We start from the raw sequence: 17,234 nt of genomic DNA on the forward strand, positions 1-17,234 counted from the left end.
ATGTATGTGCGCACGGGAAACGCAACAAACCGACAAGAACGAAGAGACACCGAAGCTCACGTACTCAGTGACCTCGAGCGTGCCTTCACTTCCCACGGCCAAATTGCGCATGGTTTCGTCAGAACAAGTGTTAACGACGTCTGCGTCGAAACCAACCATTTGACCCCGAGGAAAACGACGCAGCAGAAGAAGCTGAGAGAGCTCTGCTCACGGTTCAGCGGCCAGACGAGCCAAGCGGATTGAAGTGGACGGCAGCTAGCACAAGGACTTGATCGCAAATCGCAGATGGTGGTTTCGCCGGAACCTGTCGACGACGACAAGCGCTTCCGAGACAACCTGCCCACAGATCCCGGAGGCACCATCATCAATCATCAAATAAATAAAGCAAAGCAAAGCAAAACCATGCACCAAAAATTAAAACAGAGCTGTGCTCACGGCTTAGAGCATCTCCAACAACCGCGTTATATAGACGTCGCGTTGAAAAAATAGTCATTTTAGCTCGCGCTACCGTTCTGGGCGCTTCAGCGGACGCTCAAAAACGACGCGCGGGGCATATGTAATTCAGCGCGCGGGAGGAAACGTCATCGCGCGTCGCTTATTTGTTGCGCCTGCTCCCACGCGCTGAACTCTGAAGCGCTCGCGCGAAACTCCACCTACCCATCCAGCCGCGCCGCCGTCACCACCCCCCCCCCCCCCCCTCGTTCTTCCGACGACCGTTCCGACGCTTCCCCGGTCTCTCATCAGCGTCGCCCGTCGCGCGCGGCAGTCCTTCGACAAGCAGCGTCGGGCGCCCACTGCCGCTTGGCGCCCGCATAGTGTTCGACAAAAGGCCTGCAAGGTATGTATTGCTTCCAACTTCACATTTTTCCATGAATTTTGGTGCATGTTGTTTATAGCCTAGTTTTGAACATTTTAGATGAGTTCGGCATATGATTATTGCGAAGAAGAATTTGATATGGAAGACGAGAAGGATCTTGCAATGATCCTAGCTATGCACATCAATAAAAAAACCAAAGCACGGTGGTTCGGTATGGGTCAGCAGAAAATTTGGAGGGATAAGATTGATGCCCACAACGGATTGATGAGGCACTATTTGGTGGAAAATCCCACATACCCCGAGTCGTACTTTCGTCGCCGGTTTAGGATGAGCACCGAGTTGTTCACACACATTGCAGAGAAACTAGCGAGCCATGACCAGTTTTTTCAGCATAGGAGGAATGTGCCGGAGAGCTCGGGCATAGCACCTTTCAGAAGGTGACATCCGCTCTGCGTATGTTGACATGCGGTATTCCCGCTGATCTAGTTGATGATCAATTGGTCATGGGTGAGAGCCAATCCATCATGTGTGTCAAGCGTTTTGCAGACGAAATTGTGCAAGTGTTTGGCCCGGAGTACCTGAGATCTCACAATGCTGAAGACGTCGTAAGGCTATTGACGATGAACAAAGCTCGCGGGTTCCCAGGTATGCTTGGCTCAATAGATTGCATGCATTGGAGTTGGAAGAATTGCCCAAAGGCATGGCATGGCCAATTTTACGGACAAAAAAAAGGTTGCACTATAACCCTTGAAGCGATCGCCGATCAAGAGACTTGAATTTGGCATGCTTTTTTTGAAATGCCTGAATCTTTGAGTGACATCAACATTGTCAACCGGTCACCACTGATGAATAAGATTGCAAATAAAACTGCCACCGGTGCAGTTTGTAGCTAATGACCGTACATACAACTATGGCTATTATCTTGCGGATGGCATCTACCCAAAGTGGCAAACATTTGTGAAGCCGTTGAAAAAAACGGAAGGTAAGAAAAATCTTGATTTTCATAATGCTCAGGCCGTGGTTAGAAAAGATGTGAAGAGAGTTTTGGGATTTTGCAAGCCCAATTTGCTATTGTGAGAGGACCGGCTAGATTTTGGGATAAAAAATGCTTTGATACATTATGCACGTTTATGTGATCATGCACAACATGATCATCGAGAATGAGCGTAGGCAAGATGTAGAGTACTCTAACTATGAGCTTTTGAGACATCCCGTGCGAGTGCGGCTGAGGGCTGAAAGAGTGGCCGTTTTGTTGCCTCTTATCATGCCATTCGACGTCCAGCAACGCATAATGAACTCAGGAATGATCTCATTAAAGAGTGGTGGGCTTGAAATGGCCGCCAAAGAGCATCATGATTTGTGCGTTGTACTATTTGTTGAACTATTTGTTGTATTGTTAAACTATTGAACTATTTGTTGTATTGTAGAACTATCTGCTGAATTGTTGTATTGTTAAATTATTTGTTGTATTGTTGAACTATTTGTTCAACTATTTGTTGTATGCCATGTCTTTGTTTTGTAAGAATGTGCGAAATTGTGTTGCTGGAGCTGCAAAACCTGACGATGGACGCGGTGTAGATCGGTTTTTTAAACGCCCAGCCAAGCACGGGTGTTGGGAGATGCTCTTAGCTAGTGGGCAGAGAGAGGAGCGAAATCACAACCAATTGCATTGGATCAAGTCGACGAAGGCGACATCAATCAACTTTTTTGTACAAAAGCACGGAGAATATTAGAGACGCGCACCACACAAAAGCATAGTAGCTAGTACAACATCATTATCATCACCCGCGAACACGTACCTACGACACTAAACCCAGTAGACCAGTATCTTCTTAGCCCTGGATCCTCACTATCTTATTCAGTTCCGGCCAAAGGTAGGGGCACGCACACGACCCCGTTCATCAGGGACATCGGTAGGGGCACGGCGCGCGTCACACCTAGGCCTTGGCCCCAAGATCCATAGGCTTGGCCACATCCGGCTGGCTCTCCCCGGCGGTCTGGGCATCAGATTCCACAGGCTTGGCATCCGGCGACCTCTCCTCCCCGGTCTGCGCGTCAAGTCCCATAGGCTTGGCGGCATCCGGCGAGCGCTCCTCGGAGGTCTGGGCATCAAGTCCCATCGGCTTGGCATCCGGCGAGCGATCCCCGGCAGAGCTCGCCCCGAACGCCTTGGCGATGCGCTCGATGGGGATGCCGGGGAGGAACCGCGCGCCGGGGAACCCCCGCCCGGCGGCGAACGCGATCACCCTATTGTACTTCTCGCACCAGTAGGCGGCGGTGGGCACGACGATCTGCGCCACCTGCTGGAACAGCGGCAGCCCGTTGAGCGAGCGCCAGGCGGAGACGGCGAGGTGCTCGGCCGCCGGCTCGTAGCGCACGTACAGGTCCTTGGCCACCGGCTCGACCATCCCGTACACGTCCTTGGCCGCGCCCTTCACGCCGGACCGCCTCGCCTCGCTGGCGATCTCCCTGGCCAGCTCCGGCACGGCGTGGACCGCATGGCACGCCTGGGCCGACGCCGACTTCACCGCTGGCGGGAGGTGCCGGTTCAGCTCCTGCACCGTGCCGTCCACCTGCCATTTGCCAATGCACCCCACTTATTAGCAACCACAAGCATCATCGTTCGAATAATACTCCTCAGATTACTGTGAGAAATACTACTATATGCTTCAAGTTGACGACAAGTGTCCGCGGATTACTGTGAGAAACAAAATGAAATGCAATCGAGGTGCTAGTATATGATTCCTCACGGCACCACCTCGGGGTCTCCGCCAGTGCGCCGGAATCAAAGGAATCTAGTCGGGATCGAGAGTTGGAGACACGAGCAGATTCCACGCGCCACCAGCACGGGAGAAATCTCCGCCACACAGCCCTACCCACCAAACTAGGCCCTACTACTGCACGAGAAAATTCCAAGCACCAGAACGGGAAAATCCCCCACAGAACGGGAAACTGCAGAGGTCATGCGCACCGCTAGAAAATTCAGCGGCGTGCGCCAAGCATGGCAGTTCGGCAGCCGCAGCGCCCCACCCACTCCAGTGGGGGGGAGACAACAGCCGCGAAACGAGGGCAGCCGCACAACCCAAAGCTAGGGTGGAGAAGGGGCGGTGGGTCGCGAGCCGCGCGGGGGGCCGTACCTTCCGGTCGACGAAGGCGAGGACGTCGAAGGGGACGCCGTGGAAGCGGCCGGCGACGCCCCTGACGGCGGACTCGACGGCGTCGACGCCGGGGCGCAGCGGGCCGGAGTGGTCCCTGGCGAGCGCGTAGAGCCCCGCGATGCACACCGCCGCCTGCGCCGCCGCGACGTGCACGAACCCCAGGCGCCTCAGCCTCGGCCTCTCCTGCGAGTCAGCAACAAACAACCAAACACGAAACGCCCAAAATTCAGAACCGAATCGGCGCAAACTCCGCACCGAATCGAGCCGAGAAGCAAGGTGCGGGAAAGGGGAGGGGAGGGATTTCGTACCGCCTGCGGGCTGGAGTCCGCCATCGCTCGCGAATCGAACGAACGGGGGGGTTTCTGGAAGCTTGTGGGGGCAAATGCGAAATCGACTCGGCGGAGATGGGATTTTCCTCCTTCCTTTCTGCCTGCTACAGCTAAAACGGGGAACGGAATGGCAGGGCCGGGACGGAGGGGGCGATATATAGGCGCGCGAGGGGTGTAGCGGGGCCGTCCGATGGGGGGGAGGGCGTTCGATCGGGGCCGTCGTCGACACGGCGACAGAGGGAGGGTACGACGTGGCTGGCGTGAGCGGCACGTGGCTACCGGCGGTATCTTTTCCTCGTCGGTCCGTGCGCCGAGAAGAGAGAGGAGGAGAGATGATTGGACTTTGGGCAGACGGACGGCTGTGGTGAGACCGGAGTCTGGCGCCGTGATGTCACGGTACGGTGGTGATGAAGACGTTTGCCTTCTGGATGGATGTGTGTTTAATGGGGTTTGGCCATTTGGGTGCGATGATGATATGGGCCGTCCTCGGTCAGCTGTCGTTTATTGGAGAATGCGGCTTTGCCTGGAAAATAGGACAAGCTGCGAATTCTTCAGGGACACTCTTTTCCACATGAATTATACTTCATCTTTTCCTATATACTCTGTCCGTATCAAAATAAATGACTCAACTTTATATTAATTTTAGTACAAAGTTGAGTCATTTTTAAGTCACTTATTTTGAGAGTCACTTATTTTGAGATGAAGGAAGTATTTGTCTTTTCAGAGTTTTCATATACATAATTTGAAATACAGATTTTATTTTGTTTTTGTATGTAGTTCGTAGTTGAATCTTTTAAAATACAAATATTTAGAAACAAAGAAAATATGCAAATATTTACTTATTTCCAGAGAGTATGTATGGACACTTCTTTTGAGTAGATAAAATGTACCAACACTTCTTGTCATGTTTGGTTGAGCAGCGTCATCTTGTTCAATGGACGGAGGGTGGTGATGAAGACCTTTGCCTTCTGGATGGAAGTGTTAGGCCAACTCCAACGCATGATTCGGAATGGGCCTTCGTTTTATTCGGATTCTGTTCGTTTAGGGCAGCTTTGCGGTGGAAAACGAATGTCCGTGTCCGCTTTGTCATGGATGTGCCCGACGCAGCAACTCGCCCCAAATATTGTTCTGTTGGAAATATGCCCTAGAGGCAATAATAAAATAGTTATTATTATATTTCCAGTTTCAAGATAATCGTTTATTATCCATGCTATAATTGTATTGAATGAAAACATAAATGCATGTGTGGATATATAGACAAAACTATGTCCCTAGTAAGCCTCTAGTTAACTAGTCACTTGATCTCAAGGATGGTTAAGGTTTTCTGACCATATGCAAGTGTTGTCACTTGATGACTGGATCACATCATTTCGAAGAATGATGTGATGGACAAGACCCAAACTATAAACGTAGCATGTGATCATGTCATTTTGTTGCTATTGTTTTTTGCGTGTCAAGTATTCATTTCTATGACCATGAGATCATGTAACTCACCGACACCGGAGGAATACCTTGTGTGTATCAAACGTCGCAACGTTACTGGGTGACTATAAAGGTGCTCTACAGATATCTCCGAAGGTGTCCGTTGAGTTAGCATGGATCAAGACTGGGATTTGTCACTCCGTGTGACGGAGAGGTATCTCGGGGCCCACTCGGTAATACAACATCACAACAAGCCTTGCAAGCAATGTGACTAAGGAGTTAGTTACGGGATCTTGTATTACGGAACGAGTAAAGAGACTTACCGGTAACGAGATTGAAATAGGTATAGGGATATCGACGATCAAATCTCGGGCAAGTAACATACCGAAGGACAAAGGGAATGGTATACGGTATTATAGGAATCCTTGGGACAGAGGTTCAACCGATAAGATCTTCGTAGAATATGTAGGGTCCAATATGGACATCCAGGTCCCGCTATTGGATATTGACCAAGGGGTGTCTCAGGTCATGTCTGCATAGTTTTCAAACCCGCAGGGTCTGCACACTTAAGGTTCGACGTTGTTTTATGCGTATTTGAATTTTTTCCCATGCAATGTTCCCCAACATGTCCAACCGTGGAGATGTTTCTCGTGTATGGAGGTGACGAAGAGCTCGCCGTAAAAGGTTACGTCGATGCAAGCTTTGACACAGATCCGGACGACTCTAAGTCGCAAACCGGATATGTATTTATTCTTAATGGGGGTGCAGTAAGCTGGTGCAGTTCCAAGCAAAGCGTCGTAGCAGATTCTACATGTGAAGCGGAGTACATGGCTGCCTCAGAGGCGGCTAAGGAGGGTGTCTGGATGAAGCAGTTCATGACGGATCTTGGAGTGGTGCCAAGTGCACTGGATCCAATAACCTTGTTCTGTGACAACACGGGTGCCATTGCCTTAGCAAAGGAACCACGGTTTCACAAGAAGACCAGACACATCAAACGACGCTTCAACCTCATCCGCGACTACGTCGAGGAAGAGGACGTAAATATATGCAAAGTGCACACGGATCTGAATATAGCAGACCCGCTGACTAAACCTCTTCCACGGCCAAAACATGATCGACACCAGAACTGTATGGGTGTTAGATTTATTACAATGTAAATCACATGGTGATGTGAGGACTAGATTATTGACTCTAGTGCAAGTGGGAGACTGCTGGAATTATGCCCTAGAGGCAATAATAAATATATAGTTATTATTATAATTCCTGTATCAAGATAATAGTTTATTATCCATGCTATAATTGTATTGAATGAAGGCTCATTTACATGTGTGGATGCATAGACAAAACACCGTCCCTAGCATGCCTCTAGTTGGCTAGCCAGTTGATCGATGATAGTCAGTGTCTTCTGATTATGAACAAGGTGTTGCTTGATAACTGGATCACGTCGTTGGGAGAATCACGTGATGGACTAGACCCAAACTAATAGACGTAGCATGTTGATCGTGTCATTTTGTTGCTACTGTTTTCTGCGTGTCGAGTATTTATTCCTATGACCATGAGATCATATAACTCACTGACACCGGAGGAATGCTTTGTGTGTATCAAACGTCACAACGTAACTGGGTGACTATAAAGATGCTCTACAGGTATCTCCGAAGATGTTAGTTGAGTTAGTATGGATCAAGACTGGGATTTGTCACTCCGTGTGACGGAGAGGTATCTCGGGGCCCACTCGGTAATACAACATCACACACAAGCCTTGCAAGCAATGTAACTTAGTGTAAGTTGCGGGATCTTGTATTACGGAACGAGTAAAGAGACTTGCCAGTAAACGAGATTGAAATAGGTATGCGGATACTGACGATCGAATCTCGGGCAAGTAACATACCGAAGGACAAAGGGAATGACATACGAGATTATACGAATCCTTGGCACTGAGGTTCAAACGATAAGATCTTCGTAGAATATGTAGGATCCAATATGGGCATCCAGGTCCCGCTATTGGATATTGACCGAGGAGTCTCTCGGGTCATGTCTACATAGTTCTCGAACCCGCAGGGTCTGCACACTTAAGGTTCGACGTTGTTTTATGCGTATTTGAGTTATATGGTTGGTTACCGAATGTTGTTCGGAGTCCCAGATGAGATCACGGACGTCACGAGGGTTTCCGGAATGGTCCGGAAACGAAGATTGATATATAGGATGACCTCATTTGATTACCGGAAGGTTTTCGGAGTTACCGGGAATGTACCGGGAATGACGAATGGGTTCCGGGAGTTCACCGGGGGGGGGGGGCAACCCACCCCGGGGAAGCCCATAGGCATTTGGGGAGCCACACCAGCCCTTAGTGGGCTGGTGGGACAGCCCACAAGTGCCCAATGCGCCAAGAGAAGAAAAATCAAGAGGAAAGAAAAAAAATGAAGGAGGTGGGAAGGGAGGGGGACTCCTCCCACCAAACCAAGTCCAACTCGGTTTGGGGGGGAGTCCTCCCCCCCTTGGCTCGGCCGACTCCTTGGGGGTCCTTGGACCCCAAGGCAAGGCCCCCCTCCCTCCCACCTATATATACGGAGGTTTTAGGGCTGATTTGAGACGACTTTCTCACGGCTGCCCGACCACATACCTCCACGGTTTTTCCTCTGGATCGAGTTTCTGCGGAGCTCGGGCGGAGCCCTGCTGAGACAAGGTCATCACCAACCTCCGGAGCTCCGTCACGCTGCCGGAGAACTCTTCTACCTCTCCGTCTCTCTTGCTGGATCAAGAAGGCCGAGATCATCGTCGAGCTGTACGTGTGCTGAACGCGGAGGTGCCGTCCGTTCGGTACTAGATCGTGGGACTGATCGCGGGATTGTTCGCGGGGCGGATCGAGGGACGTGAGGACGTTCCACTACATCAACCGCGTTCTCTAACGCTTCTGCTGTACGATCTACAAGGGTACGTAGATCACTCATCCCCTCTCGTAGATGGACATCACCATGATAGGTCTTCGTGCGCGTAGGAAAATTTTTGTTTCCCATGCGACGTTCCCCAACAGTGGCATCATGAGCTAGGTTCATGCGTAGATGTCTTCTCGAGTAGAACACAAAAGTTTTTGTGGGCGGTGATGTGCGTTTTGCTGCCCTCCTTAGTCTTTTCTTGATTCCGCGGTATTGTTGGATTGAAGCGGCTTGGACCAACATTACTCGTACGCTTACGAGAGACTGGTTTCATCGTTACGAGTAACCCCCTTTACTCAAAGATGACTGGCAAGTGACGGTTTCTCCAACTTTAGTTGAATCGGATTTGACCGAGGAGGTCCTTGGATGAGGTTAAATAGCAACTCATATATCTCCGTTGTGGTGTTTGCGTAAGTAAGATGCGATCCTACTAGATACCCTTGGTCACCACGTAAAACATGCAACAACAAAATTAGAGGACGTCTAACTTGTTTTTGCAGGGTATGATTGTGATGTGATATGACCAATGATGTGATGTGATATATCGGATGTATGAGATGATCATGTTGTAATAGAAATATCGACTTGCACGTCGATGGTACGGCAACCGGCAGGAGCCATAGGGTTGTCTTTATACTAACGTTTGTGCTTGCAGATGCGTTTACTATTTTGCTAGGATGTAGCTTTAGTAGTAATAGCATAAGTAGCATGACAACCCCGATGGCAACACGTTGATGGATGATCATGGTGTGGCGCCGGTGACAAGAAGATCGTGCCGGTGCTTTGGTGATGGAGATCAAGAAGCACGTGATGATGGCCATATCATGTCACTTATGAATTGCATGTGATGTTAATCCTTTTATGCACCTTATTTTGCTTAGAACGACGGTAGCATTATGAGGTGATCTCTCACTAAAATTTCAAGACGAAATTGTGTTCTCCCCGATTGTGCACCGTCGCTACAGTTCGTCGTTTCGAGACACCACGTGATGATCGGGTGTGATAGACTCAACGTTCACATACAACGGGTGCAAAACAGTTGCGCACGCGGAACACTCGGGTTAAGCTTGACGAGCCTAGCATGTGCAGACATGGCCTCGGAACACATGAGACCGAAAGGTCGATCATGAATCATATAGTTGATATGATTAGCATAGGGATGCTTACCACTGAAACTATACTCAACTCACGTGATGATCGGACTTGGGATAGTGTAAGTGGATCATGAACCACTCAAATGACTAGAGAGATGTATTTTTTGAGTAGGAGTTTAGCATATAATTTGATTAAGTTGAACTCTAATTATCTTGAACATAGTCTAAGTCCACTTTGAATATATTTGTGTTGTAGATCATGGCTCACGCGAGTGTCATCCTGAATTTTAATACGTTCCTAGAGAAAGCTAAGTTGAAAGATGATGGAAGCAACTTTGTAGACTGGGCTCGTAATCTTAAGCTAATCTTACAAGCTGGGAAGAAGGATTATGTCCTTAATGCTGCGCTAGGAGATGAACCACCCGCTACGACTGATCAGGATGTTAAGAACGCTTGGTTAGCGCGTAAGGAGGACTACTCAATAGTTCAATGTGCAGTCTTGTATGGCTTAGAACCGGGACTTCAACGTCGCTTTGAGCGTCATGGAGCATTTGAGATGTTCCAGGAGTTGAAGTTTATCTTTCAGAAGAACGCCCGGATCGAGAGGTATGAGACCTCCGATAAATTCTATGCTTGCAAGATGGAGGAAAACTCGTCTGTCAGTGAACATGTGCTCAAAATGTCTGGGTACTCAAACCGTCTAGCTGAGCTGGGGATTGAACTCCCGCAAGAGGCTATCACTGACAGAATCCTTCAATCACTGCCGCCAAGCTATAAAGGCTTTGTGTTGAACTACAACATGCAAGGGATGAACAAGTCTCCCGGCGAGTTGTTTGCGATGCTGAAAGTCGCAGAGTCTGAACTCCGTAAAGAGCATCAAGTGTTGATGGTGAGCAAGACCACTAGTTTCAAGAGAAACGGCAAAGGCAAGAAGGGCAATTCGAAGAAGAGCGGCAAGACTGTTGCCAATCCGCCGAAGAAACCCAAGGCTGGACCTAAGCCTGAAACTGAGTGCTTCTATTGCAAGGGTATGGGTCACTTGAAGCGCAATTGCCCCAAGTATCTGGCAGATAAGAAGGCGGGCAAAGAAAAATCAGGTATATTTGATATACATGTTATTGATGTGTACTTAACCGGCTCTCGTAGTAGTGCCTGGGTATTCGATACCGGTTCTGTTGCTCACATTTGCAACTCGAAGCAGGAACTGCGGAATAGACGAAGGCTGGCGAAAGACGAAGTGACGATGCGCGTAGGAAATGGTTCCAAGGTTGATGCAATCGCCGTCGGCACAGTGTCACTTCAGCTACCATCGGGATTAGTGATGAACTTAAATCATTGTTATTTAGCGCCTGCGTTGAGCATGAACATTGTATCTGGATCTTGTTTATTGCGAGACGGTTACTCTTTTAAGTCTGAGAATAATGGTTGTTCTATTTCTATGAGTAACATCTTTTATGGTCATGCACCGAATATGAGAGGATTGTTCATATTGAATCTTGATAGCGATACGCATATACATAACATTGAGACCAAAAGAGTTAGAGTAAACAATGATAGCGCCATATTTTTGTGGCACTGCCGCTTGGGTCATATTGGTGTAAAGCGCATGAAGAAACTCCATGCTGATGGACTTTTGGAGTCACTTGACTTTGATTCACTTGACACGTGCGAACCATGCCTCATGGGCAAGATGACTAAGACTCCGTTCTCCGGAACAATGGAGCGTGCAAGTGACTTGTTGGAAATCATACATACCGATGTGTGTGGTCCAATGAGCGTGGAGGCACGCGGCGGATATCGTTATTTTCTCACCTTCACTGACGATTTAAGTAGATATGGTTATGTCTACTTGATGAAGCACAAGTCTGAAACATTTGAAAAGTTCAAGCAATTTCAGAGTGAAGTGGAAAATCATCGTAACAAGAAGATCAAGTTCCTACGGTCTGATCGTGGGGGTGAATATCTGAGTTTCGAGTTTGGTGCTCACTTAAGACAATGTGGAATTGTTTCGCAGTTAACACCGCCTGGAACACCACAGCGTAATGGTGTGTCCGAACGTTGTAATCGTACTTTGTTAGAGATGGTGCGATCTATGATGTCTCTTACTGATTTGTCGTTATCATTTTGGGGTTATGCATTAGAAACAGCTGCGTTCACTTTAAATAGGGCACCATCAAAATCCGTTGAGACGACACCATACGAACTGTGGTATGGCAAGAGGCCAAAGTTGTCGTTTCTTAAAGTTTGGGGATGTGATGCTTATGTCAAAAAGCTTCAGCCTGAAAAGCTGGAACCCAAAGCGGAAAGGTGCGTCTTCATAGGTTACCCAAAAGAGACAGTTGGGTACACCTTCTATCTCAAATCCGAGGGCAAAGTGTTTGTTGCTAAAAACGGAGCTTTTCTCGAGAAGGAGTTTCTCTCGAGAGAATTGAGTGGGAGGAAGATAGAACTTGACGAGGTTGTCGAACCTCTCATCCCTCTGGATGGTGGCGCAGGGCAAGGGGAAACCTCTGTCGTTGCGACGCCGGTTGAGGAGGAAGTTAATGATGATGATCATGAAACTCCAGTTCAAGTTTCTGTTGAACCACGCAGGTCGACGAGATCACGCGCTGCTCCAGAGTGGTACGGTAATCCCGTCTTGTCAATCATGTTGTTAGACAACAATGAACCTGCAAATTATGAAGAAGCAATGGTGGGATCAGATTCCAACAAATGGCTAGAAGCCATGAAATCCGAGATAGGATCCATGTATGAGAACAAAGTGTGGACTTTGGAGATACTACCTGAGGGCCGCAAGGCTATTCAGAACAAATGGATCTTTAAGAAGAAGACAGACGCTGACGGTAATGTGACCGTTTATAAAGCTCGACTTGTGGCAAAGGGTTTTTCACAAGTTCCAGGAGTTGACTACGATGAGATTTTCTCACCCGTAGCGATGCTTAAGTCCGTCAGAATCATGTTAGCAATAGCTGCATTTTTCGATTATGAAATCTGGCAGATGGATGTCAAAACGGCGTTCCTTAACGGTTTCCTTAAGGAAGAGTTGTATATGATGCAACCCGAAGGTTTTGTCGATCCTAAAAATGCTGACAAGGTGTGCAAGCTCCAGCGATCCATTTATGGACTGGTGCAAGCATCTCGGAGTTGGAACAAACGCTTTGATGAGGTGATCAAAGCATTTGGGTTTATACAAGTGGTTGGAGAATCTTGTATTTACAAGAAAGTGAGTGGGAGCTCTGTGGCGTTTCTAATATTATATGTGGATGACATATTACTGATTGGAAACAACGTAGAGCTTTTGGAGAGCATAAAAGGTTACTTGAATAAAAGTTTCTCTATGAAGGACCTAGGAGAAGCTGCTTACATTCTAGGCATTAAGATCTATAGGGATAGATCAAAACGCCTGATAGGACTTTCACAAAGCACATACCTTGATAAAGTTTTGGAGAGGTTCAAAATGGAACAGTCCAAGAAAGGGTTCTTGCCAGTTTTACAAGGTACGAGATTGAGTAAGACTCAGTGCCCAGCGACTGATGAAGATAGAGAGCATATGCGCTCCGTCCCCTATGCTTCAGCCATAGGTTCTATCATGTATGCGATGCTGTGCACTAGACCGGATGTTAGCCTGGCCATAAGTATGGCAGGAAGGTTCCAGAGTAGTCCAGGAGTGGATCACTGGACAGCGGTCAAGAATATCCTGAAGTACCTGAAAAGGACTAAGGAGATGTTTCTCGTGTATGGAGGTGACGAAGAGCTCGCCGTAAAAGGTTACGTCGATGCAAGCTTTGACACAGATCCGGACGACTCTAAGTCGCAAACCGGATATGTATTTATTCTTAATGGGGGTGCAGTAAGCTGGTGCAGTTCCAAGCAAAGCGTCGTAGCAGATTCTACATGTGAAGCGGAGTACATGGCTGCCTCGGAGGCGGCTAAGGAGGGTGTCTGGATGAAGCAGTTCATGACGGATCTTGGAGTGGTGCCAAGTGCACTGGATCCAATAACCTTGTTCTGTGACAACACGGGTGCCATTGCCTTAGCAAAGGAACCACGGTTTCACAAGAAGACCAGACACATCAAACGACGCTTCAACCTCATCCGCGACTACGTCGAGGAAGAGGACGTAAATATATGCAAAGTGCACACGGATCTGAATATAGCAGACCCGCTGACTAAACCTCTTCCACGGCCAAAACATGATCGACACCAGAACTGTATGGGTGTTAGATTTATTACAATGTAAATCACATGGTGATGTGAGGACTAGATTATTGACTCTAGTGCAAGTGGGAGACTGTTGGAATTATGCCCTAGAGGCAATAATAAATATATAGTTATTATTATAATTCCTGTATCAAGATAATAGTTTATTATCCATGCTATAATTGTATTGAATGAAGACTCATTTACATGTGTGGATACATAGACAAAACACCGTCCCTAGCATGCCTCTAGTTGCCTAGCCAGTTGATCGATGATAGTCAGTGTCTTCTGATTATGAACAAGGTGTTGTTGCTTGATAACTGGATCACGTCATTGGGAGAATCACGTGATGGACTAGACCCAAACTAATAGACGTAGCATGTTGATCGTGTCATTTTGTTGCCATTGTTTTCTGCGTGTCAAGTATTTATTCCTATGACCATGAGATCATATAACTCACTGACACCGGAGGAATGCTTTATGTGTATCAAACATCGCAACGTAACTGGGTGACTATAAAGATGCTCTGCAGGTATCTCCGAAGGTGTTATTGAGTTAGTATGGATCAAGACTGGGATTTGTCACTCCGTGTGACGGAGAGGTATCTCGGGGCCCACTCGGTAATACAACATCACACACAAGCCTTGCAAGCAATGTAACTTAGTGTAAGTTGCGGGATCTTGTATTACGGAACGAGTAAAGAGACTTGCCAGTAAACGAGATTGAAATAGGTATGCGGATACTGACGATCGAATCTCGGGCAAGTAACATACCGAAGGACAAAGGGAATGACATACGGGATTATACGAATCCTTGGCACTGAGGTTCAACCAATAAGACCTTCGTAGAATATGTAGGATCCAATATGGGCATCCAGGTCCCGCTATTGGATATTGACCGAGGAGTCTCTCGGGTCATGTCTACATAGTTCTCGAACCCGCAGGGTCTGCACACTTAAGGTTCGACGTTGTTTTATGCGTATTTGAGTTATATGGTTGGTTACCGAATGTTGTTCGGAGTCCCAGATGAGATCACGGACGTCACGAGGGTTTCCGGAATGGTCCGGAAACGAAGATTGATATATAGGATGACCTCATTTGATTAACGGAAGGTTTTCGGAGTTACCGGGAATGTACCGGGAATGACGAATGGGTTCCGGGAGTTCACCGGGGGGGCAACCCACCCCGGGGAAGCCCATAGGCATTTGGGGAGCCACACCAGCCCTTAGTGGGCTGGAGGGACAGCCCACAAGTGCCCAATGCGCCAAGAGAAGAAAAATCAAGAGGAAAGAAAAAAAAAGGAAGGAGGTGGGAAGGGAGGGGGACTCCTCCCACCAAACCAAGTCCAACTCGGTTTGGGGGGAGTCCTCCCCCCCTTGGCTCGGCCGACTCCTTGGGGGTCCTTGGACCCCAAGGCAAGGCCCCCTCCCTCCCACCTATATATACGGAGGTTTTAGGGCTAATTTGAGACGACTTTCTCACGGCTGCCCGACCACATACCTCCACGGTTTTTCCTCTAGATCGCGTTTCTGCGGAGCTCGGGCGGAGCCCTGCTGAGACAAGGTCATCACCAACCTCCGGAGCGCCGTCACGCTGCCGGAGAACTCTTCTACCTCTCCGTCTCTCTTGCTGGATCAAGAAGGCCGAGATCATCGTCGAGCTGTACGTGTGCTGAACGCGGAGGTGCCGTCCGTTCGGTACTAGATCGTGGGACTGATCGCGGGATTGTTCGCGGGGCGGATCGAGGGACGTGAGGACGTTCCACTACATCAACCGCGTTCTCTAACGCTTCTGTTGTACGATCTACAAGGGTACGTAGATCACTCATCCCCTCTCGTAGATGGACATCACCATGATAGGTCTTCGTGCGCGTAGGAAATTTTTTATTTCCCATGCGACGTTCCCCAACAGGTGCTTCCGTCCGCCGTCGTCGGTGGAGTGGCGCGCTGCGAAGATGACGATGATGAGAGGGGGATGGACGAGATGGGCACGATCGAGGAGGTGGGGTGAGACGGTGATGAGTTGCAATTGTTGATGCTGATTCTGCGATGGTGGGGGCAGCGGCGCGCCCTGCGCCGCCGCGAATTTAAGGCAGGCCTCGCGCTTGAGTTGGTCGGTGCCGGAGCGGGAGGTGTTAGAGGCGGAGAAGGTTGCGGCGCATAGCACGCATCGGAGGCGCGCGACCTTGGGTGGTGCCTCGAAGGCCGGCTGCGGGACGAGGACGGGCCAACCCTCGGGTTCCAATGACAGGCGGGCCAGCCCTCACATGCAATGGATACGCCCCCGACGAGGAGTGCCCAGAAAGCGTACGTGTGCGTCCGCTTTGGCCTCAAATCTAGATTAAATTTTCTCCGCAAATAGGGTAGAAGGGACATAAAACGGACAGAAAATGGGTATGCTCGTGCGCGTTGCGTTGTGTCATTTGTCTGTTTTGCGTCAAAAGGACGTACGCGAACGGGATGGGGTCACGCGATGGAGTTGGCCTTAGGCCAACTTCAACGCACGGCCTCAAACGAACATCCATTTTGTCCGGATTTCATCCGTTTAAGGATGGGAATGGGGCCGTGTCCGTCAGTATATGGTTCGCGGCCGCATCTTGTCTTTGTGCATGCAAATATTGAGAATCAAGGATGTTGGTCGCGGCCGCGATCAGCACTAGTTTACGCCGGTCGGCAACACAGTCAGCGGCCTACACTCTCACACTGACAACAAAGCCAGCGACCGGCACAAGAGCCAACCTTCAAAAATGACATGTTCGATGCGGGAACAAAGCCAGTGGGCGGCTCAGGAACCAACCCTCAAAATGAAAAAGTTATTTACGTCGACAACAAAGTCAGCGGCCGGCACACGAGCCAGCCTTCAAAATGAATGGACGTCGGCCACGGCCCGAGGCCTCACCCAGTTCAGGTCGTCGCGAGCGAACATCTCCTTCTGCTGATTCATAAATCAAGTCTTCCTCTCCGGCGACATGTTTGTCTTGTCCATGCTCATGAATGCGATGGCACCTCTTTAGTTTTGGTGTCCACCATGGTGGCCTCCATCTCTGTCTTCTTGAGTTGAGCGGACTCCTTGATGTCAAGCTTCCTCCTCTTCGTTGCCTCCTCCATGTGAAGTTTCCTCCTCTCTATGGCCTCCTTCATGACAAGCTTCTTTGTTTGCAGCTCTAGATATATTTTCATTTGCTCCTCCTTTACTTTGCTCCTCCTCTCGACCAGCCGACGATCTCGTGCTCGCCGCGACCATGGCAGCGATCGAGAGCATGACTGGTGTGGGTTGTGCCAA

At 48.9% G+C, this 17,234-nt stretch overlaps 1 protein-coding gene across 1 annotated transcript; it reads right to left on the reverse strand.

The window, feature by feature from the left end:
• Positions 1-2,462: 2,462 nt before the first annotated feature.
• LOC123424772 (stress-related protein-like) lies at positions 2,463-4,441 on the reverse strand. The gene is made up of 3 exons (XM_045108461.1): positions 4,284-4,441; positions 3,955-4,158; positions 2,463-3,390 (listed from the first exon to the last, which is right to left on the reverse strand). Exons 1-3 carry the CDS (start codon positions 4,305-4,307, stop codon positions 2,755-2,757), a joined length of 864 nt encoding a protein of 287 aa, XP_044964396.1. The 5' UTR covers positions 4,308-4,441; the 3' UTR covers positions 2,463-2,754.
• Positions 4,442-17,234: the final 12,793 nt, after the last annotated feature.

Source organism: Hordeum vulgare, chromosome 2H (genome assembly GCF_904849725.1).
Source record: "Hordeum vulgare subsp. vulgare chromosome 2H, MorexV3_pseudomolecules_assembly, whole genome shotgun sequence".
Classification (NCBI taxonomy): Eukaryota; Viridiplantae; Streptophyta; class Magnoliopsida; order Poales; family Poaceae; genus Hordeum; species Hordeum vulgare.

Coding starts and splice junctions, on each gene's coding strand:
- LOC123424772 (XM_045108461.1), bottom strand. CDS start 4,307: ATGGCGGACTCCAGCCCGCAGGCG. Junction 4,159..4,283: donor CGGACTCCAGCCCGCAGGCG/GTACGAAATCCC, acceptor GCTGACTCGCAG/GAGAGGCCGAGGCTGAGGCG. Junction 3,391..3,954: donor TCGCCTTCGTCGACCGGAAG/GTACGGCCCCCC, acceptor GGCAAATGGCAG/GTGGACGGCACGGTGCAGGA.